Source organism: Cynara cardunculus (genome assembly GCF_001531365.2).
Source record: "Cynara cardunculus var. scolymus isolate 2C chromosome LG 15, CcrdV1, whole genome shotgun sequence".
Taxonomy (NCBI): domain Eukaryota; kingdom Viridiplantae; phylum Streptophyta; class Magnoliopsida; order Asterales; family Asteraceae; genus Cynara; species Cynara cardunculus.
The window spans coordinates 17,722,921-17,750,040 of NC_037542.1; the positions used below are offsets into that span (position 1 = coordinate 17,722,921).

Sequence of the window (27,120 nt, forward strand, 5' to 3'; positions counted from 1 at the left end):
TCTTGGGATTAATCGGCTCGTATTGCGGATTGAATATCCAGGTTAATAAAAAAAAGTATTGATTTCAACCAAAAAGAAAAGATTTCTAAAACAAACCTTACGCAAAAACTCTTTTTGCTTAACTTTCTACTTTCTGCGTAAAGCTTCAAATTTATGCGTTTTTTTTCTTCCAGAAATCAAATTTCTGCGTAAAGATTCAATTTACTATTTTAGGAAGAGACTGAGACTCTGGAAAGTGGCTATTAAAGTGAATTTGGTTGATAAAATTGACTATTTTAGTCAATTTCCCTACTATTAATTTCGATTGAATAAAAGATAAAAAAAAACAATAAAAGAATGAAAATGTCTTTCATTTAACGGAATTTTAATCGTCGTCAGAAGACAAAGGAGACAAATCTAATCATTTTTACAAACCGTAACGGCCACCTTAAAATTTTAAAATTACAGGGGTGAAAGAGTTATTTGTGACAAACAATGATAACTAAGGGGCTGTTTGTTTGCGTGACATTAAGAGAAAGCCTCTTAATCGGTAAGAGGCAGAGGCTGTTTGGCAAAAAAAATAGAGCCTCTTAATGGTGACAATTACCTCTTAACCATTTTGCATCTAATGGGTTGCCTAATGGTTCAGAGGCTTATTTTTCCAGGATTACCCTTCCCCCCATCTCCTCTCCTTCCAGCCGTCGCCTTCACCGAGTTCACGTCGCCTTCACGTCGCATTCCACAGCTTCGCCGGTTGTCTTCTCCACCGTCTCCGGTCACCTCCACCGTCTCCATCGCCGGTCGCCTCCACCGTCTCCGTCTCCTCCGTCGCCGGTTGTCGCCTCCACCATCTCTGCATCTCCCTATTGTTCCAAAATTACCCTCTCTTCCAGCCGCTCTTCTTCACATCGCATCCCACGTATCGCCTTCCCTCCATCGTCGTTCGCCTGTCTCCGGTCGCCTCCCCTACAGCGATAATCCCACAGTCGCCTACTTCCCCTTCATCTGCTTCCACGGTCGCCGTTCCCCTTCATCTCCTCCGACGGTCGTCGTTCCCTCCATCTCCTTTGACGGTCGTCGTTCGCTTAAGGTATTTTCCTAAAATCGATCTCCTCGCTTCTCTACATCTGCTTCCTCTACCGCCTCCTTCAATGTTTATGTTTAAACCTTGCAATCACATGATGAGGTTTCTTGAAACAGTGGCTTTGAGCCCATGGGTACTGTTTTTAAACATAAGCAGGTTAATCATGTTGCAAATAGGCAGAAGATTAAAATGGTAATTTGTTGTCATTCAGAGAACAGTTACCAAACAACATTATTTCATTCAGCACTTAACCATTCTGACCTCTTAACTATTCTGCACTAAATCATTCAGCAACTGCTAAACAGCCCCTAAATATAGTCCAATGGATAATTATAAACACATTATTTTTTAATATAATATAATATATATGCTTTTATTCAATAATGATAACACGTACACGAATTCAGGATCATAGTCCACCCTTTGACTTTTTATTTATTTATTGAAGTAATTTCATGTCATGTCTCCTCATCAAAACTCTCAAGTATTTTTTATTCATATAATTTTCAACCTAGTATTTTTATTATATTATTAATATGCGATTGAAATGTCAAATACGTGCATATTAGATGTATGTAGTATTTTATAAAGAGTAAATTACATTTTTGGTCCCTATATTTGTTACTTATTATCAAATTTGGTCTCTTTTTAAACTAATTATATTTTTGGCCATCCCTCTGACTAATTTTAATTAAACTGATTTGTTAACTTAAAGGATATTTTAGTTCTTTTACTTTTGTTTTTTTTTTCCAATTTTTTTTATTAGATTATAAAGTAAATTACAATTAAAAATAAATAACCAACTAATAACTACACATATTCATTTTTTTAATTTATTTTAATAAATCAGTACATCAGAAAAAAAGTAATTTATAACGTAAAGTATGCGTGGTTGTTTAGTTTGTAGTTTGGAGATAGAATAAATATCATTTTTGATAAATAATATATAAAAATAATTAGATCTAACGAAATGCTAACAGCTAAATACTCCATGGGAATTTTTATCCCGTATTTGTGGAATTTTAGTTCCAGACTTTACTTTAAACCAAACACATAATTGAAATTGGCTTTTATTCCAATCTCATGTTTGGTTTGAAAGATTTTCTGGATTTGAAATCATCGGATTGCATTGATATGCCACAGCAACACATTTTCATTGTTTTATTTGTTTCTATATTACACTTAAATGCTTGGTTATTTATTTTTCATTATAATAAATTTAAGTTTATAATTTTAAAAAAGTTTAATAATTATATTATAGAGTTTTTTCATTTGGTATGCACTTAAAAAAAACATGTAATTAAATGAAATATCTAAAAATGATACATTTTTTTATTAATAGACGTAAAAAGACCTCTTTTTTTGAGGTCTTTTTGGTCTTGTACCCTTATGTTCTTGTTTCGTTGTATTGGACTCTTGTATCTGCTTGCGTCTAGCTTCTTGCTGGATCCGTTTTTTATCTATTGGTTGGCTTGGTGAGGGTGATGGCCATGCCGTAGCTCTCTTCCTTGTCCTTCCTTTTTGCCTTTCAAAAAAAAAAAAAAATAGACGTAAAAAAATTTTGATTTTTATATTACATAAATAAGAAAAAGGGATAATTTTTTTAAAACACAACTTAAAATAGAAAAGTTTTTTTTGGATTTGTGTATACGGATTTGCAGATATATAACAGATAAATTGTATAAAAAAAATTAAAAATATTTAATACTTAACTTATTTTAAAGATATCGACAAAACTTTTTTAATTGTGTAACTTACAAAATGAATACCTATTTTTAATTTATTGTTAGTTAAAATTATTATTAATTAATTAATATAACAAAGTTATAGAATGAAATAATAAAAAGAGTAGGAAAGACAAAAAGGGATAAAAGACAAACCACAAGGACGAAAATTGTAATTTATCATATAATCCGATAAAACATAAAATGAAAAACACGAAAAAAAATAAATAATAGAAGGACCAAGATACCCTTTGGCTAGCTGACTAACCTTTTTAACTAGAATTGGTCAAACGGATCAAAAGCAAAATAAAATGACAACCATGTTGATCAAAATTGTAATTAGTTTAAAAAATGGACTCAACTTGATGATGAATGGCAACTATAAATACCAAAAATGTAATTTACTTATTTATAAATTAGGTGTGTATAAAAAGGGATAGAATTGATCCAATTTAAGGGGTGATTGGCACCGGTATAAGTTGTTCATCCAAACACTCGAAAGTGCTTATTACCGGTGTCACACCATAATAAGTCAATAAGTTATTTTTATAAGCAATCTCAAACACCTCCGAATATGAAACGACTTACCATAATTGATTCTCCTATTGTCATCAAGCTATATTAAATCAATTTTAAAATCTTAATTGGATGGGTCAATTTTTGGATGGTACTAAACAATCTAATAAAATTAAACGGACCGAATCCAATCACATATATATATATATATATATATATATATATATATAAAGAGAGAGAGAGAGATGAGCAATCAAATGCAAACCACATAATTTGTATAAAATCGTGCAAACCACCCTCATCTGTCGATTTCATTGTTTAATCTTATGAAATTTTTTCATGAAATTGTTTAATCTTGTGAAATTGTTTCATATAATATTTTTTTTGATGTAGTTGTTTCATATATGGTTATGAAATTATTTCATACGATACTTAATGAAACTATTTCTTGTATTTCTCAAAAATTAAAATAATGAAGATGATAATATCTAATTAATCAACCTCTCTGAATTACAAAAAAAATGAACAAAATAAAAAAATATGATTGGTTGAATGAGATTTGCACGGTTTATACAAATTGAATGATTTGCATTTGAATGTGCCCCTATATATATCTATAATTTAAATAAATGTATGTTTGACAAAACTAATTAAAGAAAGAAAATGATGCCAGTTGTTGAGTAAAATATAAATGCTATAAAACCTAAGAATTTCAAAGTAATCTTGTAATTATTTTGATAAAAACAATCTTAAATTTATCTTCTCAATATTAGAAATAGGTGTTTAAATATTCAAATGTTAAAAAGGTAGATGGGCCAAAAGTGAACAAGCCTTTTACCAAATTAAGCCCATTTATAAGCCCAATAAACACAATGTGAATTGGGCCTTATATTTTATTTTCTCTTCCATCTTTTAGCCACAAATAGAGATGATCAAATAAAGGCGTTATAAATTTTTGTTTGTTTAACGAAACGAACCAAAAACGCCTTTCATTTCAACCGTTTATTAAAAAACAAACACAAACGAACTTCTTGTCGAGTATTCATGAAAAGGTTCGTTGGGGTATACATGGTCCAGTGAGAAATCAAAGTGATCACTCGAAGAACAATGTGAAAGACTGTGTAACGGTGCATTTTCTTTCAGTTAAATTTCGACCCTAAAATATATGGGTATCATGAAATTTAGACGAAAATAACCTCAATTTAAGGAAAATACAAGACAAAGCGGAATATTCTCCGAATTTTAAGAATTATCCAAAATAGAGAGAGAAAAATATGCGATAAAATATTTGCCGTTAATTTGTAGAAATTAGGTACACATTGTTGTAGATACTCAAAAATAGAGAGAGAAAAATATGCGATAAAACTTTCTTAATTTAGATTCAAAATGGAGAATCAAAGTTCAAAATATTTGATTCAACTCCAAAGGATGTGCATTTTATAGATCACATCATTAATTATATTATTAAAACATATGTTTAATAAAACTAGAAGTGTACTCACGTAATGCAACGAGATACGTCTCAATTTTAATATTTTGTTTTATAACACGGTTTTATATGGTTTTGAGAAAATGATAATGCTTTTATATTTGAATAAGATATAATTTTGAAGACCCATAAAAATTTCAGCTGGTATCAATTCAAATTAACTATTTAAAAGTTTTGTGTTTTTTTCTTGTATAATTTTTTTAGTTCAAATTTTTAGTGTAATTTAATTTATATTTAATAACAAAGTAATTTATTTTAAGTCTAATAATATAATTTTTTTTTATAGAGATGATTTTTAGTTCAATATTTTTTTTTGTTGTAATTTAATTTAAGTTTAATAACAAAATAACTTATATTAGGTTTATTAAAATATTTTTTTAAAGATAATAATTAAGTATTCTATTAGAATTTATCATAATTATATTTTAAATTCTTTATATTTAAAACGATATGTTTATCTGTATTTAATTATGTTTATCAGTTAGTTATCTATAGTATATTATAAAACATTTGTTAAAAACTTTTAAAAACAATTTTTCTGCATAAAGTACTGTTTATTGATGCATATTATTTAAAATTTAATATAACAAGTAGATTGTACGTAAATACAACTTATTGAAACTTCATGTTTTAATTTGTGTAAAAAGTCTAATATATAATTAAGATAACTATTGAGTTCTACCATAATACTTAGGGACCATTTACCAAACACTTACTCGATAAGCGCTTACCGGCAAAATTAACACTATCAATTACTTATCATGTAAGATTTTAGTCCATCAAAATGACGTCGTATGAAACAATCTGCCCGGTAAACACTTATCGTGGTAAGAGTCGTTGCCCTCACTTACCGGTTAAGACTTTTGGCCCTTGTCTCGCTCTTACCGGGTAAGATTATTGGTCCTTACCATATTCATCCGATAATGTAATGTGATTTGGTAAGCACTTACCCGGGTAAGCATTTGGTAAACAGACTCTTAATTATTATCTTTATAAAAAATTATATTATTAAATCAAAAAATAAATTACTTCGTTATTAAACTTAAATTAAATTCAAGAAATTACACAAAAAAACAATAATTTTTAAATAGTTAATTTGATACTAATATCGATATATTATTTTTCAAATTTACATGTTTCAATTTGATTCAAAAGTAAAATTAGAACCACATAATCATATTATAACATTAATAAAAAAACAAAAAAAAAAAAAAACAAAACATTAAAATTAAGATGTATGTCACTGCCTTCTAATATTTCATAACATTATTTCTTCTCCCAAATTAAACCTTTAATTAAAAAAATTGTTTTTTTGAGTCTATAGATTTGTGAAGTTATGCTCTTAAATCCTTTTTATTTTTATTTTACCAAAGTATTTGGACAAGTATTCAACCTTTGCTTCATCTCACTCCTTTTCCTTGAAATCAGAACAACCCTTTTCATTTCCGGTTGCTATTGCATAAATCATTCTCACCGAATTCCTCACTGTTTTGTTTGATAAGCTGACTTGATCAAACTCGCTCAATCTCAATGAATTAATTCTCAAAAGCAATCCAAGTTGTGCTTGTCGATGCTGGCCAAAAGCAGATAAAAGAGAGATATGTCGATTGCACGATCTCCATAATTTGGCTTACGAAATAGACGATCTACTCGATGATTTAGGCACCAAAGCTATGCATGATGCATCGTAAGTTGAATCGAGAATCTTATGTGAGCATCACATCAATACCAATATGGTATTGAAGCGATGCCACCTTGTTGCACTAATTTCACTCCTCGTAACATTTTGTATCATCATAAGATAAGTTCAAAGGTAGATGAAGTTACGATCAAATTGCATAATCTTGTCTAGGTAAAACCATCATTGCCAAAGTTTTCTACAACCAAGAGAAAGTGAAGGATCACTTTGAACTCAGGGCATGGGTTTGTGTTTCTCAAGGGTTCCATGTATTTAGCAAGACTGTCTTTAAAGAATCTGTTAATTTAGCATGTATTTCGCAAACCTGTCTTTCAAGAATATGTTAATTAAGGTCTCCTTCATGTCACACTTAACGAAAAACTATGGAAAAACAACTTCCTAGCATGAATTCAAACATATAATTTTAAAAAAATGTATTCATACACCATTTACTTGTAATTTTGAATTTTAAGTAATATACACCATTAAACAGTACTTGATGCATTAAAAATGGTTTTAAGAAATTCTATTCAAATGTTTTATAATATAGTATAGATAATATTTTTCTCTACTAAACATTTCATTTCATTTCATTTTTTAGGAGAATATAATAAAATGTTCTCTCTTTTATGGTAATTATTTTTGAAGAATTTCCATATATGAAGAGATTTACACTTTTTCTTCTGCTTTCTTTATTTTGGAGAAGTTTACAAGAATATGTAGAAACACAAGATTGACTAAAATCCTCGTTTTTTATTACTATTTTTTATAAATAAAATATAAATTCATACCATTAATAATTTTTGTTTAAAATTATTTTGGAATAAATTTAATATCGGAGAATTTATTCGTAGCCCTTTTTTAATAATTTCAATCGACGCAATTAAATGATAACTATTAATTCCTACAAATACTTTATCATCATCTTTATTCAGAATTTACCAATAAAACTAAAATAAATTATATCTTTATTTTTAAAATATTTTAATTATAATAAACTTTGAATAAAAAAATTATATAAAAAATAAGAATTTTTCAATATTTAATTTGATACACATACTGATACATTTATTTTGGGTTTTATTTATCAGATCTTTAAAAACGCAAAACACGTGTTAACAAATTGTATTTTTTTTTTCAAACATAAATTTCGGATTTATTTTAAATGAGAATTTCGAAGTTGATACCTTTATTCATCGGTTGGTTTTGGCAACAAACGTTGAACGATCGGAGTTCATTTCAAGTCATGGTGAATTTTTTGATAACAATTAACGATGCTAGTTTGGTTTTTCATTATGTTCTTCGACTTCAGTTTAATTCACGACAATTAGGAAGATGGTACTGGATTAAAGGAATTGACCAATTGGTTCAAACGTATATTATATTTATGGTCAATTTTATTTATAATTCAGTGACTGTAGCTTAACTTAGTTAGTTTAGGTTCTAACTTAACTAATAAATATAGTTCATTATATTGAGTTTTATGGTCATAATTTGATCATAGTGCAATTGCAGGAGTCGTTTTCTCAAAATCATACAAAACCTTATTACAAAATTAGCAGAGATAAATAATAAAACAAAACAAAATATTAAAATCAAGATGTATCGAGTTGCATTGTGTGCTTCTATTAATATATAATATAAAAGACAATTATATATTATCTGAAATAAAATTTAAAATTTTTAGGATTCGGTGAATAATTTCTCGTATCTTCAAATGTCATCCATCGAGATACGTTCTATTTTACATATAAATGTCAAATTGTTGTTATTTTTCAACAGTTTTTTTCTACCATTTTGTGCTAAGCAGATACACATCTTTTACGGTCATGCATCATCAATGGAAACCAAAATACAAGGTATGCTCTTCTCTCTTCCTTTTTGGTCGTAATAGGTTACCTGTTCTTGTTGTTGATATGCATATTCAATTCTCGATCGAAATTCATCATGTTTCCGACCAATGATTTCCATTGTAATTATCGTTTTCCAAATACATGATTAACGCTGAAAACCTACCAAAATCGATAGAAATCGAAGGATTTTCGAATTATTCAATACGATTCGATGAAATAAAAAATGGTTGTAATTTTTATGGAAACCTAATGATACGGTGTATCAACGACCACGGATTCACCACCAAGATCCACGCCATACGGTGATTGTTTTTAGACCGTTGATTTTGGTCCCAATTTTGTATCCTTGACGTGTATATCCACGTGGATATATTCAGCCAATCAGAATCCGCCATCCCACTGTTCTTCTCGTTCTTTGCAGCGCACCCACAAACCCCACCGCACCCCCCGCCCCAAATACACACGAGCTACATCGGTGTTTGTGGCGAGGGCGAAACGGGTTGTTAATTAAAGCCGATGATCAGCATTTAAGAAAATTGATCCATCAAATCGGCATAAACCCTAGAAACAATTTGTGGGATCTGTACGTTTTTCTTTAAATTGTCTGAAATTTTGCGATTTTCTGATGAACACAGAGAAACCCACCTCGTATTAAGCAAGTTTGGAGACCGATTCATCGCTCTCCGTTCGATTTCACCGTTTCCAAAATGGTACGAATTTTAAACCCTCTTTTGGAATTCATTTAACATTAAGGTATATGTAGTGTGCAATTGGAGGTTACTTTTGGTTCAATTTTGATGTTTGTATGCTTTGATTAATCGATCTATGTTGTTTTGGGTTACGGTAATCTTGTTTAGTACTTAATTTCTTCAAAAGTTTGCCCGATATTGTAGGATTTGGTTGTCGGGTTTCTTCAGTTTCAATCTCAAATTAGGTTTCACCTTCTGTGATTAGTGAGCATTAAGGATATCTTGCTACTTGTTTTCAGCTAGGCGAACCCCAATTGAGGAAAGGGGATATTACCTTGAATTTGCACTAATATTACTCTCTTTTGAGATTATTTGAAGAAGGAATTAGTTTATCTTTGAACAAGCAATTAGTCTGAAGAAAAAGTTGTTTGGATGCTGAGTTTACTGAAACAGTAGTGTATATCTGATATATAGGTCAGGTTCGGGGGAAAACCGCAAAAAAAAAAAAAAAACCGAGGAACAACATGGTAACCGTTCATCTGGACGGGATGTATATGCACATGTGAAGACCGTCCAGATGAAGGATTATCAGGGTGTTTCTTACTTTTTTGTTTTTTTGGGGTTTTCCCAAAAACCTCCCTCTCTCTCTATATATATATATATATTGGAAACGTTCGAATCTTTTTCATGTTAAATTTATGCAAAAAGTATTGCTAGTATCATACATTACAGGAGGTAAATTGTTCTTTGCTTGACCTAAGTTGGATCATAAGGCAATGAGACATATACTTGTTTGGTTAGCATATTCGAGGTGTAGCAACAACGGTGGCTACAGGATGGGGTTTATATGATGAGCATGGTAAAATTTAATATATAACATATTACCTCTATTGGGATTCTTGAATTCTAGTCCAAAAGGGCATCCCTATCAAGAAAATGGGTTCTCATTCTATTTTTATATGTGTTTGATGGATATGCAAAAAGTCCTTATACTCCTATAGTCCTATGATCTCCCCATTTTAAGACTTTGATTCAGAATCAAAGACTCTCCCCATCTCTCATTAGTCTGAAGCAACGGTTGTCCTATTTCCGATCACATCTTATGTATTTATAGTGTGCAAGTGTGCGTATGTGTGTGTTTTTTATTTGTTTGAGTTAGAATCCTAGCAAGAATGCTCCTAAATTGGCGTCTATAAATATTACATTCCTTTAGGGTTAGGGACATCGTTTTTCTTCTCCATATAATCCTTATGGGGTGGACACATAAATCTTGTATTTTGTGTGTGATTATTCGCGCTTTCTTTCATTTCGAGCACATGTTGTGGAAAAATCAAGGGTGATAAAACTTGGGCTTTGGTTTTGTTGTAACGGGAAAGAGCAATAGGATGGTGGAATTAGCATAATTGTATATGAGAAGTAAAACATGCTTCTTATGTCTTAACTCGAAAAGGGATCGATCTCAAATCAATTTTATACATTTCCCAAGAAAAGAAGAGTTCGATTATAGGGTAGTCAAGAATTTTTAGGAGTAATTTGGTAAAAGCGAACATGGAACTTACTTGATTTGCTAGCAGTGTAGCACTTCACAGACAACAGGCCACAAAAAAATGTGATCAAATGTTCATCCTAGCTGAACGAATCACGTATGGTTAAGGGTACTTGTTTCTTCATGAAAGTTATTATAGCCGTGAATGATTGAAATAACCATAAGTATCCTCTTTTCTAACTTCTTCCATCGTGAAGAATGGAAATACATAAATGTTATGTGAACCGCGTACATTTGAACCTGAGGGGCTGTTTGGTTGGTTTTCCATTAAGTTTTGTGTGGATAAAGCCGTCTATGTGGATTAATCTGTCTATATAGATTAGGAAGGTTTTATCTGGGAAGGTTTTTTCATAGATGGAAGGAGCGTGTTCTTTAATTGAGGAGAGGCAGGTTTGTAAAAAACTTGGCTTCTTGCATAAAGCTTCCCCTAGAAGCTTACCAGATAAATCACTTTCTCTATCATTTATGCCACTACCAAACAGTCATATATATTTGATTAAATAAGTTGTGAGTCTCATTAAGCTCATTAAGCTGTTAACAAACATGGATATCTCTTGATAGTGGTTGCATTAGTTTTCTGTTTGTTGCTCGATGTTATGGTGATATCAAGTGTTTAACAAGAACTCTTGGACGCACCGAAGCAAAGACTTGGTCAAATTTCATATTGCACGTGATAATAAAACCAGTCTTTTCGGGTTCATACTAATGTTACTACATGGTAAAACGTTGTTATAATTGTAAGAAAACGTTATAAGCGATCTCCGTTGTGTTTCAGGATTCTTTCAGTTTGTCTGTGCCGGGAGCTTCATGGTCTGATGATGAATCTGATACCAACCGAAAGGGAAGCGGGGTTTTCCTTCTGAATTTGGAACTCATTGAGAACGATAACAATCAAGAAGAGAATTCCGTCTCAATCGACATCCTCCCTGATGACATTCACGAGAGAATTCTATCACGTCTCCCTTTATCAGCGATATTCAAAGCGGCCTGCGTCTGTAAGAAATGGAACCAAATCGTCCACTCCAAGAAATTCACCTTAACAGACGCAAATTTCCTTTCGGAAAAAACCTGGTACTTCATGTTCACTAGCTCAGCCGAACCCGTAGGTTATCTTTACGATTCCGGTCTACGAAAATGGTACAACTTCGAGCTCCCATTCCTGGTCCACCACACCTGGAAAATCGCTCCCTCGTGTGGCCTCGTAAGCTTCATGGACGACGAAACCTGTAAAAAGATCCACATTTGCAATCCAATCACTCGTGAATACGAAACTCTAAAGAACCCACCGAGCCCAGGTTTCCCCGTGTATAGCGCGTTAGCGTTCTCTGTTGACCAGTCAAACTCAAAATACACAATCTCCATTGTTAGAGCCATGCAAGCTTCAGAGGATTTCTTATCATGGCTTGTTTCTATTCACATTTACAATTCAAAGGAAAAGACATGGTTACCCCCAGTCATGGGAGGCATGGAAGGATGGAGACCAGGTGATGTAAGCTTAATATGTGACAACATCTTGTACATCTTGGTGTTCTGCACAAGGCCAAATGAAGTCCAAAACTTCCATGGATTGATAACTTACAATCTTGAAACCTTCAACCCCATTGGAGTGTTGAAGGAGGAATCTGTAATTTCAGCACCCTGTGCTCTAACGTGTGGGAGGCTAATGAAGGTTCAAAGACAGGTGGTTTTGGTGGGGGGGATAGGGAGGGCAGATAGACCAGGGGTAATAAAGGGAATTGGCATATGGGTGCTTAATGGGAAAGAATGGAAGGAAGTTACAAGAATGCCACAGAAGTTTGTGCAGGGTTTTGGGGAGTTGGATGATGTATTTGCAAGCAGTGGAGGTGGGGATTTGATATACATACAGAGTTATGGTGGAACAGCTGTGCTTATATATGATATGGATACAAGACAGTGGTTTTGGTGTCAGAAATGTCAGATGCATAAGAAGTTTCCTCTTGAGATCTTTTCTGGATTTTGTTTTGAACCCAGGTTACAGTTTATGTAGGGGAAAGATTGGTGTTTTCTTCTTATTATTACACATGGTTTTCTGTTCCTTCTATGGGAAACATGTTGGTTTTCATCTTATTAAAAACACACATTTTTGGAGAAATTTTCAAACTGGAATTTGTCTGCTGGGTCCTACTCCTACCAAGTAGATGATGGATGGATAGTGAGTGATTTGTTCTTGTTTTGTTTCTATTCTTGTTTGAACTTTTTTTACTATTTGTAAAAGGTGGATCAAATTCTACAACAAAAATGGTTTTATATGTGAAACAAATAGAACGGTTTTACATGTAAAACAAGAAAAATACACAGAGACAGGAAAACGATGATAGTAGAGTTGAATCCTAGCCTAAATTTAGACTCGTTGAATGGTTTAATGATACTCATAGTATTAAACATTTTTGTGGTTCTAGTTTTACATGTATATAATGGTATGAGTATGGGTGTTTTAACGGTTTTAGTTTGCAACGAGCTCGAGTTAATCTCAAACATAAAATAAAGCTCATTTAACTTAAAGAGCTGAATTTCATTACACTCAACTCGTTCAAAAGCTCTATTAAATTTTTCGAGTCAAGTCAAGTCATTCAAGCTCAAGTGTATACTTTTCTGAGTCCAACTTGCTCATATATTGTAAAATAAAATATAGAAGTTATTGGGTTCGAGCCCATAAGTGAGCTTAACTTCAAATTTGTTAAACGAGCATAGAAGTTTATAGAAGTTTCCTATAAACCCATCTTTTTATAGGAAACTTGTGTTATAGGACATCTTTTCAAACAGTGTTGTATAGAATAGTTAATATGACACTTTACTTTAAAAACGTCCTATAAACCTATTGTAACATTTTTAGACGAGTCTATAATGTTTTTTGGTTTGATCCTATAAACTTAAGTCTTGGTATTTTTTTAAAATGTTTCTACATATTAGACGTCCTGTAAAATCAGTTTTTTTTTGATACTGTTGGCTCGTTAACACTCCTAAGCCTAAGTAGGATAGAGTTGATTTGAAATAAAATGAAAACCATAATAACGACTCTTGTAATTATTTCGTTTGAAAGACCTAATCTGTATTATTTACCAAACTACTGGACTAAAATTGTAATTTAGTATTGGAACAATGTAGAAAGTGAAAAATAGATTGATTACATGAATCCTTCCTTTTCCATGGCAGGGAATGAACCCCACACCCCCAGACACTTCCCTAATTAAAAACAAAACCTTGGCCCTCTCACCATGAACCCTTGGGTCCCACATCAAATGATTCAATCACATTTCCACTTCACACTGTTGAAGAACAAGAACAACACACAGAAAACCCTTTACCCTCTTCCAGTGATATGATAAATTCAAACTGAAAAAGAAAACAAAAAATCAAAAGGGAATTCTAGAGAGAGAAAAGTTGGTGGGTGGGTGAGTGGGTGGAGGGATAAAGTTAAAAAAGGTTAGATGAAAAAGTGGGGTGGAGAAGGAGGAGAAAAAGGTAGGGGAGAAGAGGGGAAGGAGCCACCACCAGAAAATCAAGAAAATTTAGGGGAAAAGTTGAGGAGAATAGCAGGGAAAAGAGGTGGACAAACCACTCCTGTTTTGACATTTCAGGCTCAATTTAGCAGCGGCGGTGGTGCGCAATATAGCAGCGTGTCCGAGGTGGAAGAGAAGAACCCTGTTTTGAGTTGGACAGCCTCTGTGCCACCTGGTGCTTCTGCTAGAACGATAGCTGCTACTGTTTGGGAGCTTCATCAATACGATCTTCCGATTACTAAAATGTACAACGGCGGTGGTGGAGGAGGAGGAGGAGGGAGCCGGAGGAACCACCGGTATCAGCAGCTCCACCACCTCCACCACCATCACCACCTCCGGCATCATCTTCTTGAAGATAACCCTGATCCTTCTCCTGCTTCTCCTGAACTGGTAAATTTACACTGAACCCTTCTTGAAATCTTGAATCTTTTGATACCCTTTTGTTTCTTGTGGATGGATCTGTTTTCCTTTTAGAATTCAATTGAGGTTTGTTGATTGATTTGATATGGTCAATGTGGTTCTTCTTCAAGATTCATTAATGGAGTTTCTGAGTTGTTGATTATGATGCGTGGGGTGGTGGGGGTCGTTTTTATGGTAATTACATGGTCTTTTGTGCTCATTTAAGATACTGTATGGATCATACTTATTCACATTTCAATCTCCAATTTTGCCATTTGGACAGTTAATGTTGATTTGAAGCATTTAAGATGATAACATCTAAGGAGAAAAAAAGGGGCATTTCTTTTGGTACCATTTCTTTTAGGGTTATGCCAGAGGTTCAAATGTGGTGACTCCGGGCTATCTGCAAAGCAGGTCGTCGTCCAGGGATTAGTCCGCTCACATAACGGGTTGGATATCCAGGTTAATAAAAAAAAAGAGGCACTTGGGAAGGCCTCTGGTTACCAAAAACTTCTTTCAGTCAGCTTGCTAATGGGGTGTTACAATTACAATAGTAGTACCATTTAGGGGGCTATTTGGTTGTTATTCTGTCTGTCTGGATTCATCATACTGTATAGATTTGGAAAGCTTTGGTTTTGGAGGGTTTTTTCATAGATGGAAGGAACGTATATTTATTTGAGAAGGGCGGGTTTGGAAAAAATCCTTTCTGCACAAAGTTCCCTCCTAGAAGCTTAGTGAATAAGTCAATTTCTATATCATTAAGTCACTACCAAAAAAATCATGTATAGCTGACCGAATAAGCTATGAGTTCTATTAAGCTCGTTAAGCTGCTAACAAACAGGCCCTTAGATTTCTATGATAAAACCTTCGATTCGGCTTAATTGCAACAACTATCAAGGAAATAATATGTCGAGTTTGTTTTTGATAAATGTAGGGGAGTGCTAGTAGTTTGAGAAGACACGTTGCGGCGTCAATGATGCAACATAACCGCACGATTCAAAGGAACCATAACGACCGTAACGCTGTACGAGCAGTATCACCTGCAAGTTACGGTAGTAGTTCCATGGAGGTACAAAATCATCTCTAATCTTGTTCCATTTGTTCTAGATTGGAATGTGTTGACTTTTTTTGGTCAAGTGGTTCGGTTTTTCGATCCATAACTGTCTCAAATTTGTATATATCAAAAGGAAGACTTTCAATGGTGTTAAAACTATATAAAGTGTGAAGTGAATGACAAAAGATTATATTGAAAACGAAATAAAATCCAGTTGATTTCGAATTTGAAAAATGGCAGGTTTGACCATTGAACCATACTGCACTTGTGTTTATGGGAGATTTGTTGACTTCTTTGGTCAATAGGGTTGATTTTGGGTCCATAATTATCAAAGATTTATACACATTTAGAGGAAAAACAATCGATGGTGCTAAAATTACACAAACTGTGAATCGGAAGCAAGAAACCGATTTTGAAAATGTAAACAAAATCGAGTTTGGTTTGGATTCGAAAGGAAGACCATTTGACCATTCGCTATTTCTTTTGCAGGTAGCACCTTATAATCCTGCTGTTACTCCTACAAGTTCTATCGAGTTTAAAGGAGGAAATGGCGAAACAAGTTATAGTCTCAAAACGTCCACTGAGCTTCTAAAAGTTTTGAATCGAATTTGGAGCCTCGAAGAACAACATGCAGCCAACGTAACCCTCGTGAGAGCTTTGAAACGTGAACTAGATTTGTCCCGATCAAAGATCAAAGAACTTTCCCGGGACCGACAATCTGATCGGCATGAAATGGAACACTTGGTGAAGCAAATTGCTGAAGATAAACAAGGTCAAGCCGCTACCGCCATTCAGTCGGTGAAAGACGAGCTTGAAGATGAGCGGAAGTTACGGAAAAGGTCGGAGACGCTTCATCGGAAATTGGCTCGGGAGCTCTACGAGTCGAAAACATCTCTCACAACAGCGTTGCGGGAATTGGAAAACGAGCGGCGATCAAGGGTGCTTTTGGAAGATCTTTGTGATGAGTTTGCTTGGGGGATTAAAACCTACGAACAAGAAATGCATTCGTTGAAGGTTATAACTCCCGATAAAGGTAATGGTTCGAATCATAGAGCGGTGGTTCGAGACAGACTGATTCTTCATATATCCGAATCTTGGCTCGACGAGCGAATGCAAACCAAGCAAGAGACGACACCTTTGAAGAACTCTGTTGCAGAAAAGTTAAGCTCGGAAATCGAGGCTTTTCTTGAAGCGAAACGGAAAGGTTTACAAAAGTTAGGGTCGGGATCGGGGGCGGGAGCAACAGCTCGACGACGACATTCGCTCGAGTCCATCCCAATGAATTTGGCCGCTAGTGCTCCTCCTGATGATGGTGATGACGATGACGATGTTTCATCTGGTGGCGGTGGTGATTCACCGTGTTTCGAGCTAGATAAACCAGTTGCCCGTGGCAAAGATGAGATCGGAAATTCAACCACGAAGCTGGATCAGGGTAAGAAAAAACTTGTGTCGCAAGGAACGGGAAAAGGGCGTGATTCATCTAGTTTGCAGGTGAAGTTTGAAGAGCAAATGGCACAGGCGATATTAGGTCAAACAAAAACCGGAGAAGAAAATCATGTCGAAATAACTGAAGAAGAGGTCGGTTTAAACTCGAAATATTTGGATAGTTTACTCAAAAACCATTATCGGGAAACGGGAAATGACTTCGATGACTCCGTTAGTAAACCCATGTGGAAAAGTCATCCGAGTCCGGTTCGGGGTTGGACCACAAGGCTACCGATAGAAGATCTTGAGCTTTCCGAGTCATCGGCAAAAGTCCCGGTTGAGTCAAAGGATCAAACTAGCTTGAAGTCAAAGTTACTTGAAGCAAGAACACGGGGTCATAGATCGGGTTCTCGTGTAAAAACTAACAAGGTTTCGTTCTAAACTTCACCTTTTTCTCGGCCTTTCACAAGTTATCTGTTTTCGGTGTGCATAAATCTACAAATCGTTGTATCATGTCTTTTCGGTTTCAATACATGTATTTCTTGTATCAATTTTACATGCTGCTCGGCGTTTTGAATATCAAAATATGCTTAAATTCCTTACAAATTTGTCGACATAATTAAATAGATCAAGGATTATGAATGCCGATTCTTAAACCATCGTGAAAACATAAAAAACCTCGCCTTTTCTAGGATTAGATTCGGTTATCACTAGCGTTCTTTCATCCAAGTCGATCATAGCCGTACATAGCGTGTAAAGAGTCGGGCCTGAAAGTTAAAATTAGAAAACTTTAACATCGGATCATAAATGTTGTCTGGTATGCATGTTATGCACATGTGCATACTGGACAAATTGCTTAAAAATTACTTGTGCATGTGCATACCGTCCAGATGAACAGCTACCAGGGTGTTCCTAAGTTTTTCATTTTTAGAGGTTTTCTAGAACCCCTCTCTGTCTCTCTCTCTCTACACACACACACATATATATATATATATATATATATATATATATATATATTCTCATAATAAACATCGAGATGGTTTGATTATTATACCTTGCATATAGATAGGATACTCCTCATCAGCTGTGTCTCCAATGAGCGAAAGAAGGTCATCTTTCGACCGTTTTGGCAGCAAAGCTGCTCGGTTTTGTCGGCTTATTGAGTTCTGATCGTGTGCCTTCATAATTCGGAATAAGATTCAGTGTTTTGCGTTAGGTTAGGACCAAAAGTCACGATGTAATACATTGTTACCTGGTTGACTTCAAGATGAAGGTACATATTGGCATGGAAGAAAGGGGTTGACCCGACTTCATGAAGTGAAAGTCGTTGACTTGATGCAGTCTCGACGTTTAAGATCCTCCGTAGCTTTACATCTATTAGATTATAGCTGTGCCCAACTGAAACTTGTGATGAACGAATCCTCTAAAGAAAGCCGTACAAATGAGAAACCAGGAAAAAAAAGTTAAACCTTTGATCAAGAGAGAAATCCGAGACTTACGGTAACTGCATCTTCGATGCTTGTTGCTTCAAGAAGATCTCTAGAAACGAAGTTTCTCCCGATCCCACCTGCCACAATCTCCGATTCGCTTGGCGGCACCGAGTTCAGTGTAAATGCCTATACGGAATGGTTAGTAGTTAAGTACTTATGTAACACCGTTTTCGGGTAGTTTATGTGAGACACGTGGAACCAAATGGTTAAAGTCTAGCTGATGTGGGACTCCAATAAGTCCCTAGAGGTTTTTCGGCTTGGAGGTTTTTTCATAGATGGAAGAAACATGTTTTGTTGGGAGGGGCAGGTTTAGAAAAAAACTTGGCTTTATGTATAAACCACTTCCTAGAGGCTTACTAAATAAGTCAATTTCTATATCATTAAGCCACTATCAAACGGTAAATAACTCATTAAGCTGCTAACAAGCAGGCTCTTTTATGGATGAGAAAGCCAAATTTTTTTCAGATCCGACTCCCAATAAAAGAACAAGTTTCTTCCCTCTATGGAAAAACCTTCTCGAACAAAAAACTAACCGAACAGCCCCTAAATCATTGAAAACGCTGTTTACCAGACCGTGGTTATTGAAACCAAATGCGCAGCTCGGGAGCTCTCCGGCATAGGTGTAAGCTGTGTAAGATAGTCCATTAGATAGTGTTGCTTTAATCAGATATCTGCAATGTTCATAATGTTGCAGATAATTAGAACAACTATGCACAAATATCACAGATTCAATCGCTAGAAAACAATAGAGATGAAATCTAAAGACTGATCTAGCATTTCTACTGTCCAAAAATCTGAATCATCTGTTAATTCTCCATGGAAACATTAGAATTTGGAGTTGGGAGGGATTACGTATGGCCGACAAGAGCGACGTTAGCATCCTCATTATGAGCAGCAACCGCCATTGAATCACTAACAACAAGAATATCGGAGCAATCATCGATCGTCTCTTCATCTTCAACTTTTTCCGACTTCGGAATGAAAGGGAGGATCTCTTTTCGAAAATTCAAAATCATAATCTGTTACAAGATTCATCGCATCATCATCTGTCGTTTTGCAATCAAAATTGGGGAAAACGAAATTGACTGAAAGTATTAGGGGAATTTGCGTACATGAAGAAAGGGGACGCCGGATCCATGTGCCATTCCTCGGATTTCGTTCCAGTAATCTGGGAATTTGGTGTTATTGTTGTGGGAGAGAGAGTGGAGGAGGGATTGTGCTTGTGGAGTTTGAGAGAAAGGGAGAAGTTGGTGGTTGAAAATGGAGTCTCTGGAGAGTCTGCTTCTTATGAGATTGGAGAAATGGTTGCCAATGGAGAAACCCATTTGATATGGATCTTTACAGGGTCCGATTTCATAAATCTCCAGTCCCTTTGCAGCTTCCATGGCTGACTCTGCAACTGAGAGTTGATGTTTCACCTTATCTACCCCTTTTGAAACTATAGGCCGTTGGAGTCAACTCGTTTATTTTAGAAGTCATTTGATTTCAATTATATTTACTTTTTAATTCTAAATAAAATCAGATTTTTTTTCTTCCAGATTAACCTGGATATCCAACCCGCTATGCCAGATGATTATTCTAGGACGACCACCTGCTTTGTAAATAGTCCGGACCGCATTTGAACCTCGTGGCCACAAGAAGATTTTGACCTTTAGAGTCAAGCTCAAACCAATCAGCCACCACCCTTGTGGTTAATGAAATCAAATTATTATTTTAATGACATATGTAATTTTGGTGTATTCATTATTTTAAAAACCAAAAGATGGAACGGAAAAGTTGGTAAAATCCGACTAACATGGCCAATCCAACTCGACATAACTCAACTCGACTCGAAGCAACTTAATATTAATCGAGCTTGTTAATTTTATTTGTTTGTTCTTATTTTGATTAAGTCATTTAAACATAAAATGATTTAGCTAGATTGAAAACTGATGTATCAAAGTTTCAAACGACCAACCTACCCGATCTACATGGTACGCTTAGGTTGAGGTTTATCAAACCGTAAACAAGATATATATGTTGTTTAATATTAAAATACGACATAGATTTCATTTATTTGGGCACCATTTCTCTTAAACCCAACCGTCAATGTTTCTCATTTGGGCTAAAAATCGATCTACCGCATTATTTAGGCCCAAGCCCATGCAAGATTATAATATTTCTTAACTTTTAAACTATTTAATTATAGAATTACTGAAAAATTTCAAAAAACCCAACAAACCTTTTCACTTAGAACTAGAGGTGGCCAAAAATCGGTCCCGGGCCGGGCCATAACCGGTTACGGCCGGTCCCGATCAAGACAAAAACGTTCCATAACCGGTCCCGGTTCCGGTGAAATCTTTCATAACCGGTCAAGCTTATCGGTAACCGGTTAAGCCGTCCGGTCCCAGTTCCGGTCCCATAACCGGTTACGGCCGGTCCTTTGAAAAAAAAATATTTTTTTTCAAATTTTTGGTAATTAATATATATATATGTATATATACGTTTAATTTTATAAATACGTTTTGTTATATATATATATATATATATATACACACGTTGACTTTTGTTGACCGGGCCGGGCCGGGCCGGGCCTATAACCGGTTACATAACCAGTTCCGGTCTTAACCGGTCTCGGTCCTAAAAAACGTTAAAATCCATAACCGGTTCATAACCGGCGGTCCACAACCGGTCTATACCGGTCTTGGGCCGGTTTCGGTCCCTCTCCGGTCCCGGTTCCGGTCCTCCGGCGGTTACGGGCCGGTCCGGGCCCATTTGGCCATCTCTACTTAGAACGACTTATAATCCCTAAACTATTTTTTTGAATGGGAAAATAATTGATTTTCTGATTTTAAATGATCAAGTCTATGAACTATTTCTTTGAATGAAAAACCATTAACCTTTCTTTTTTGTATGAAAAAACAATTAATTTTTATTTTATTTTGATTGATCAAGTCTCTGGACATTTTTTTAATAAATAAACCATCACACTTTTAAAATTTAGTTACCTACATTCTGTTAACCCAAAAAAGTTACATTAACCAACTAGTAAAAGTTCGATAGTTCATTTTTTAAAAAAATTCAGGGTCTTACTCTTTCAAAATGTGAAAGTTTAATGGTTTTTTAATTTAAATAAATAGTTCAAGAACTTAATCATTTAAAATGAGAAAGTTTATTGGTTTTTTCATTCAATAAAATAGTTTAGGGACTAAATTATTCAAAATGAAAAAGTTTGTTGGGTTTTTTAAACTTTTCTCTAAGATAAACATACAAATTTCCCCACTGTTGTTTGTCAAAAATAACATTTTTCATTCCCGTAGTTTTGAAATTATAAGATGATCATTGTGGGATTTGATCACTTTCTCTAACATCCGTTACATGAGGGATATTTTCGTTTCTTTTATCAATTTTTTTGTCTTTTATTAAATCAAAAATCACATAGATCAAAATCATAGAATCAAGCTGATTGGTTAAAAAACAATTTTTTCTATAAAATAACAAAAATTCCCCCCATTTAATGGATTTTTTACGACCATTAGAAGAAGGGACCAATCTAAATGTTTTTAAAAACTACAATAGTTATTTTATAATTAAAAAAAAAGGTTATTTTTGACTAACAATAGGGACCAAATTTGTATTTTACCCTTAAGATAAATAAAGTTTGCCAATATATCTATACTATATTATAAAATATTTGACAAAAACTCTTAAAACCCATTTTCTTATGTACGGAGTACTGTTTATTAATACATATTACTTAAAATTCAAGATTACAAGTAAGTTGTGTGTAAGTACAACTTCTTAAAGCTCTATATTTGAATTCGTGTAACCAACTCATTTTAAATATAAAAAATCTTAAATATAATTAGAATAATCATTGAGTTCTAATAGAATGATGATTATCTTTATAAAAAATTATATTATTAAACGTAAATTAAATTACTTCGTTACGTTAAATTAAATTATAATAAAAATTTTGAATTAAAGAAATTACAAAAAATTAAAACTTTTAAATAGTTAATTTGATACTAATATTGATATATATATATTTCAAAATTTTATGATATTTTCAAATTTATATCTTATTTAAAAAATAAAAACATTATCGCTTTCTCAAAACCACATAAAACTGTATTATATCGACATAGATAAAGAATAAGATGAAACATTGAAATCAAGATGTGTCTTGATGCATTGCACGAGTATCATTCTAGTACCAATAAATAAACACGTATTTTTATTTAATTGCTATTCTAAAAACTTGTATTTATAGATCTATAGCTTGAAAAAGCAAATCAATATGGTCATTTGTCAAGAGTCTTACATCGTCTATATTTTGACCATTTCTTCTCTCTCTCTCTCTCTATATATATATATATTGGAATATCGTATCCGTTCTCCTTTTAAAGCGTTCTTTTAGAAAATAATATGAAGATTCTATATATTCTCACATGATATCCGAACTAAAATCTACTACTCTAGAACTCGATAGTACTCTTGGACAATCTATACTCGTCCTGTCCCCTCACCTGTCTTGCCCCCATTCGACATTCTAAGACAATTGTGTCTGTCAGCCTCCATTGGAGAGGAAATGTTAAGGTCTTACGTCTGTTAAACTTTGACCATTGCTCTTTATATACACGTTAGAATATTACTTTTCTCCTCAAATGATTCTTTTAAAGAGTAAACGAGGTACAAATATATTAGACTATTAAATAGATTTTCTTTCTTCATATTATTTATTTTTAAAAATTATTTTGAATTGTAATTAACTTGTAGACCACCTTAAACATGCATTTTTTAAAATAAAAATGCATTTTCTTTGAAAATGCCTGCAAAATAAATAATTGCTACAAGAGTTTTCTACTTTGGAGATAAAAACAATACATGATGAAAAATGACAGAAAATAATGGAGAAACAGATGCTCACTTGACTCATCAAATCATAGAAAAGACAAATGGATCTTGGTAAATTTTTAAGGCTGTCAAGGGACAAAATAATTTTTGAATTTGCATAAATATATATATTAATTGGAAATTTATAATTGTATTAACTATTTAATGTTAAATATCTCCACAGTTTTTGATATTTAATTTATTGATGAAAATGATATGAATATAAAGTAAGAGGATAATCAAATAATAACCACAAAAATGTTATAAAATTGATATAAAAATATATTTTTTAATTACAAGGTGTTATAACAAAATTAGATTTATTGGACGCCAAATTTTTTGAGCATCTTCATTGACCGTTTTATAGACTTAACTTTTAGAACTAAAAATTAAATCTCATATCTAAATGCGTTATAATTAATAAGTTTATAGGACGTTTTTGAACGTCTTGAAATGTTTTTTTAGAGCACTTTTAATATAAAACGTCGCATTAACAATTTTATAGGGTACTATTTTATAAAACAAAAATGTCTTATAAAATTGCTAATACGATATTTTGTATTAAAAGTGTCCTAAAAGACCTGTTAAAATTGGTGGCGTCCTATAAACCCAAATTTGTTGTAGTGATATGTTTGTGAAAAAATTATATATGAAACTTCTTTTTTGGTTTACTTAGTGAAACAAAAAATACACGTATAAAATATTCACATGATGAAACAAATACATGTGAGACTATCACATTGTAAAACAAATGTATGTAAATCAATATTTTAAACCCTAATATTTTACGAAAGAAATCATATAAAAAAATATTTTTAAATCATAACATTTTTATTCTCATTAAATTACTATAAAAGTAAATGTGATTCTTTCATAATTATGATACGTGGTATTATTGTTTGATGAGTTTTTTTCCCTTTAACATTATTAATTAGATTTTTCTATTTTTGGAAAATGATTCTCTTTGATTATATGAAAAATAAAAGTTAATTTATTTTTAGTAAAATTAAAAAAGAATATGATTTATGATGAAGTGTCTAAAACATCATTTAATTATGATGAAATAAAACCTTAGTAGATTACAACTAATAGATTAGTAACTTGTAGAGATGATAATGTATGAATTTAGTTGAATTATTAATTACCAAACATATATATATATATATATATATATAAATATAATTGAGATCGTATGAGAACTATTGAGTTTGGTAACAATGAAAATGCATTCTAAGCCTTTGGATGATATTTGTTTAGTTTAATCATTGTCATAAAAACGTAGATATTTTTGTAAATAAGTGAAACTTCAGTGGCCTGGTGTAGAAGAAAATTGGACCTGCATATACCTTTAATTACTCGCACCTTCACTTACCTTCAGTTACTTTCATATGCGTGAATCGTTTAAGGTTTTAGTCGTAATGATAAAAACATATGATGGTAAGTAAATGTGGGTGAAGGTAAGTGAAGAAATTAATGGTAACTTCACAAAAACAGATCGGATCAATCATGCTCAGGTCCAAAAGTAGCATCCTTTAAATAACTCACAATTATCTTTGTTGGATCAAAAGAGATCGACGGATCTGAAGGTGTTGTCATATTCTCTACGCAACTCAACCTTATATATATATATATATATATATATGTATGTGTATATATACATGTGTATGTGTGTGTGTTTTGAGGTTAGAAAAAAATGATAGGTTTTTAATATGATTGATAGCATTATTAAGAACATGATTAATTAATGCTCTCTTAATAGTGTTATGTTGGTTGAATACACCCTTTTCCTAAACGTGTTATCAAATTGGTGTTTGAAGAAGATCTTGGATGATTGTAACATATGTATGAATGCGATCAACAAAATTATGATATTTAAATTAAAATTTTAAACAATAAAACTTGATAAAAATCATTAAAGTGAAGCACAATTAATAAAACAAAATTAATTTTATAGGTAAATAACAACTTCAAAATTATAGAGAAAATTAGGATTTTAGTAAAGATCCATTGCTCACTCTTGTATATTGACTGAAACTCATAATTAATTTTTGGAGTCCAGCTAAGATATGTTGAGCTCCAATCGTTGATTTGGTAGGTTTAATTTATAAGAAAAGGGGGAAAGAAATTAGCAGAATGACTAGTTGTAATGTCTTCGGTTCGAACTTGGTCAGAGTTAAAGTTATGCCATCTCCCCTCCAAGCACACACACACACACACACATATATAGGTGTAATCAAATGAGAGCTTCATATAATGTGATAACTTTTATCTTAAGGTATTGTTTTAAATGATTTTTTCCTCTTCTAAAGCTAACATTTAATGTATTGATAAACATATATTTGTTTTCACAATATGTTTGCTTCATATCTATTGAGTTCACAATGAGAAACATTTTTACATGTAACTTTTGTTTTATAAACAGACCAAAAGCGCTCACCTTGTGAGACATACTTGTATAATAAATTATATGTTAATTAATATTTTATATTCTAAGACAAATATTAGTCTTGAAAGAAAAAATCATATGAAATGACACATGATGTACTAGTTCTCAATGTTATCACAATTTCATTGGTTCTCGGAAGAAGGTCCTCATATATTACTTGTCGGGGATCATTAATTGTCTATCCCACGTTATACATGAGGCTCACACGAAATTAACAAGAAAATAATATGTTTGAAAGCAACGGACACCTAACCATAATCTCCTTCACAAATAATTTCAATAACTTTTTCTTGCTTCTTTTGTTTAGTTAGTTAGCCTATAATATGAAAAATCTTAGAATCAAAGGGCATAGGAGATGAAATTGGAACTGAATAAACTCAAGAATCGTGTTAGAAACACTTTTCAAATACTCTAATTCGATCCTAACAGCCTTGGGTTCACGAACTCAGTGTTGGGATACCTCTAACTTTTTCTCTCATTTCAAAGGCTGTGAAATCAAGATTTTTAAACCTAGATTCTCGTTTTTACATGTTTAAATGAGAGATAGACAGTTACAAACGGTTAAATGGTAGTAAGCATCAATTGATAAGATTGAAGAAAAGTTATAACCACATCAGACAAGTCTGACATGAAATATAGAAGTCACAAATCTGAACCTAAGTCTAGACCCAAAGGTTCAAATCTCTAAACCCATTACATCAGACTTCAACTCAAGTTTGGACTCAAATTCCACATCTCTGAACTCAAAGATTTAGACTTAGACACAAGTCTAGACTCAAGGTCCCGAGTTAGGTCCTTATACAAATCATCATAACTCTGATTATTAGAACTTTGATATTACTTGCCCATATTTAAACTTACCACCAAGGGGCTCTGCCCCTCGGAACCCCGCAAGGGCGTGTTGCCCTCTTTATCCCCACCTTATGACGATCTAAGGTGATAGACGCAACATTTGTGAGTGTGCACTCTGCATCTCCTAACTCAATTATGTTTGTCTCATCATTTTATTCGATCTCGAGTGAACCACAATCACACTAAAATAATTGATGACACTAAAATTACCAACAAAAAACTATACATCTATAGGACAGAAAGATGGAGGGAATTTACCAAAAGTTCATTGTTCTAGTGGTAACATGTGGGTTAAAGGCAGATCCAACCTTCCAGGAGGTCAAGACTCAAAGATTCAAACCTCATTAAAGGTGAGTAGTGTGTGTGAGTATTTGCCGTATATAATTATGTACTTCAAAAATAATATACGAAGTTATTCAACAATGGAATTACAATACACCAAATTGTTATATGAAGTTTTGTTGTTCTCCATTTTTTGCATTTCAAGTATTATAGAAATA

General features: G+C 33.2%; 3 protein-coding genes across 3 annotated transcripts; 2 read left to right on the forward strand and 1 right to left on the reverse strand.

Annotated features, from left to right (window-relative positions):
• The first annotated feature begins 619 nt into the window (after positions 1 to 619).
• LOC112528629 (F-box/kelch-repeat protein At3g61590-like) lies at positions 620 to 12,738 on the forward strand. The gene is made up of 3 exons (XM_025139652.1): positions 620 to 1,069; positions 8,953 to 9,033; positions 11,334 to 12,738. The coding sequence occupies exons 1-3, from the start codon at positions 620 to 622 to the stop codon at positions 12,564 to 12,566; spliced, it is 1,764 nt and encodes a 587-aa protein (XP_024995420.1). The 3' UTR covers positions 12,567 to 12,738.
• A 1,269-nt stretch (positions 12,739 to 14,007) lies between these two features.
• Positions 14,008 to 17,557, forward strand: LOC112528630 (uncharacterized protein At5g41620-like). The gene is made up of 3 exons (XM_025139653.1): positions 14,008 to 14,469; positions 15,413 to 15,547; positions 16,022 to 17,557. Exons 1-3 carry the CDS (start codon positions 14,008 to 14,010, stop codon positions 17,396 to 17,398), a joined length of 1,974 nt encoding a protein of 657 aa, XP_024995421.1. The 3' UTR covers positions 17,399 to 17,557.
• On the reverse strand, positions 17,462 to 19,842 carry LOC112527580. Its single transcript, XM_025138301.1, has 7 exons — positions 19,560 to 19,842; positions 19,300 to 19,466; positions 19,016 to 19,118; positions 18,457 to 18,573; positions 18,210 to 18,380; positions 18,012 to 18,135; positions 17,462 to 17,724 (listed from the first exon to the last, which is right to left on the reverse strand). Exons 1-7 carry the CDS (start codon positions 19,830 to 19,832, stop codon positions 17,609 to 17,611), a joined length of 1,071 nt encoding a protein of 356 aa, XP_024994069.1. The 5' UTR covers positions 19,833 to 19,842; the 3' UTR covers positions 17,462 to 17,608.
• Between the last annotated feature and the right edge of the window lie 7,278 nt (positions 19,843 to 27,120).

What these genes read in the sequence shown, in the direction of transcription:
- LOC112527580 (XM_025138301.1), bottom strand. Translation starts at nt 19,832, where the DNA reads ATGGAAGCTGCAAAGGGACTGGAGATTTATGAAATCGGACCCTGTAAA. An exon ending in GTTTCAATAACCACGGTCTG is followed by an intron (nt 18,574 to 19,015) that starts GTAAACAGCGTT and finishes CATTCCGTATAG; the next exon opens with GCATTTACACTGAACTCGGT. An exon ending in TTCATCTTGAAGTCAACCAG is followed by an intron (nt 18,136 to 18,209) that starts GTAACAATGTAT and finishes CGAATTATGAAG; the next exon opens with GCACACGATCAGAACTCAAT.
- LOC112528629 (XM_025139652.1), top strand. Translation starts at nt 620, where the DNA reads ATGGTTCAGAGGCTTATTTTTCCAGGATTACCCTTCCCCCCATCTCCT. An exon ending in ACGGTCGTCGTTCGCTTAAG is followed by an intron (nt 1,070 to 8,952) that starts GTATTTTCCTAA and finishes ATTTTCTGATGA; the next exon opens with ACACAGAGAAACCCACCTCG. An exon ending in ATTTCACCGTTTCCAAAATG is followed by an intron (nt 9,034 to 11,333) that starts GTACGAATTTTA and finishes GTTGTGTTTCAG; the next exon opens with GATTCTTTCAGTTTGTCTGT.
- LOC112528630 (XM_025139653.1), top strand. Translation starts at nt 14,008, where the DNA reads ATGAAAAAGTGGGGTGGAGAAGGAGGAGAAAAAGGTAGGGGAGAAGAG. An exon ending in CTCCTGCTTCTCCTGAACTG is followed by an intron (nt 14,470 to 15,412) that starts GTAAATTTACAC and finishes TGATAAATGTAG; the next exon opens with GGGAGTGCTAGTAGTTTGAG. An exon ending in ACGGTAGTAGTTCCATGGAG is followed by an intron (nt 15,548 to 16,021) that starts GTACAAAATCAT and finishes TTTCTTTTGCAG; the next exon opens with GTAGCACCTTATAATCCTGC.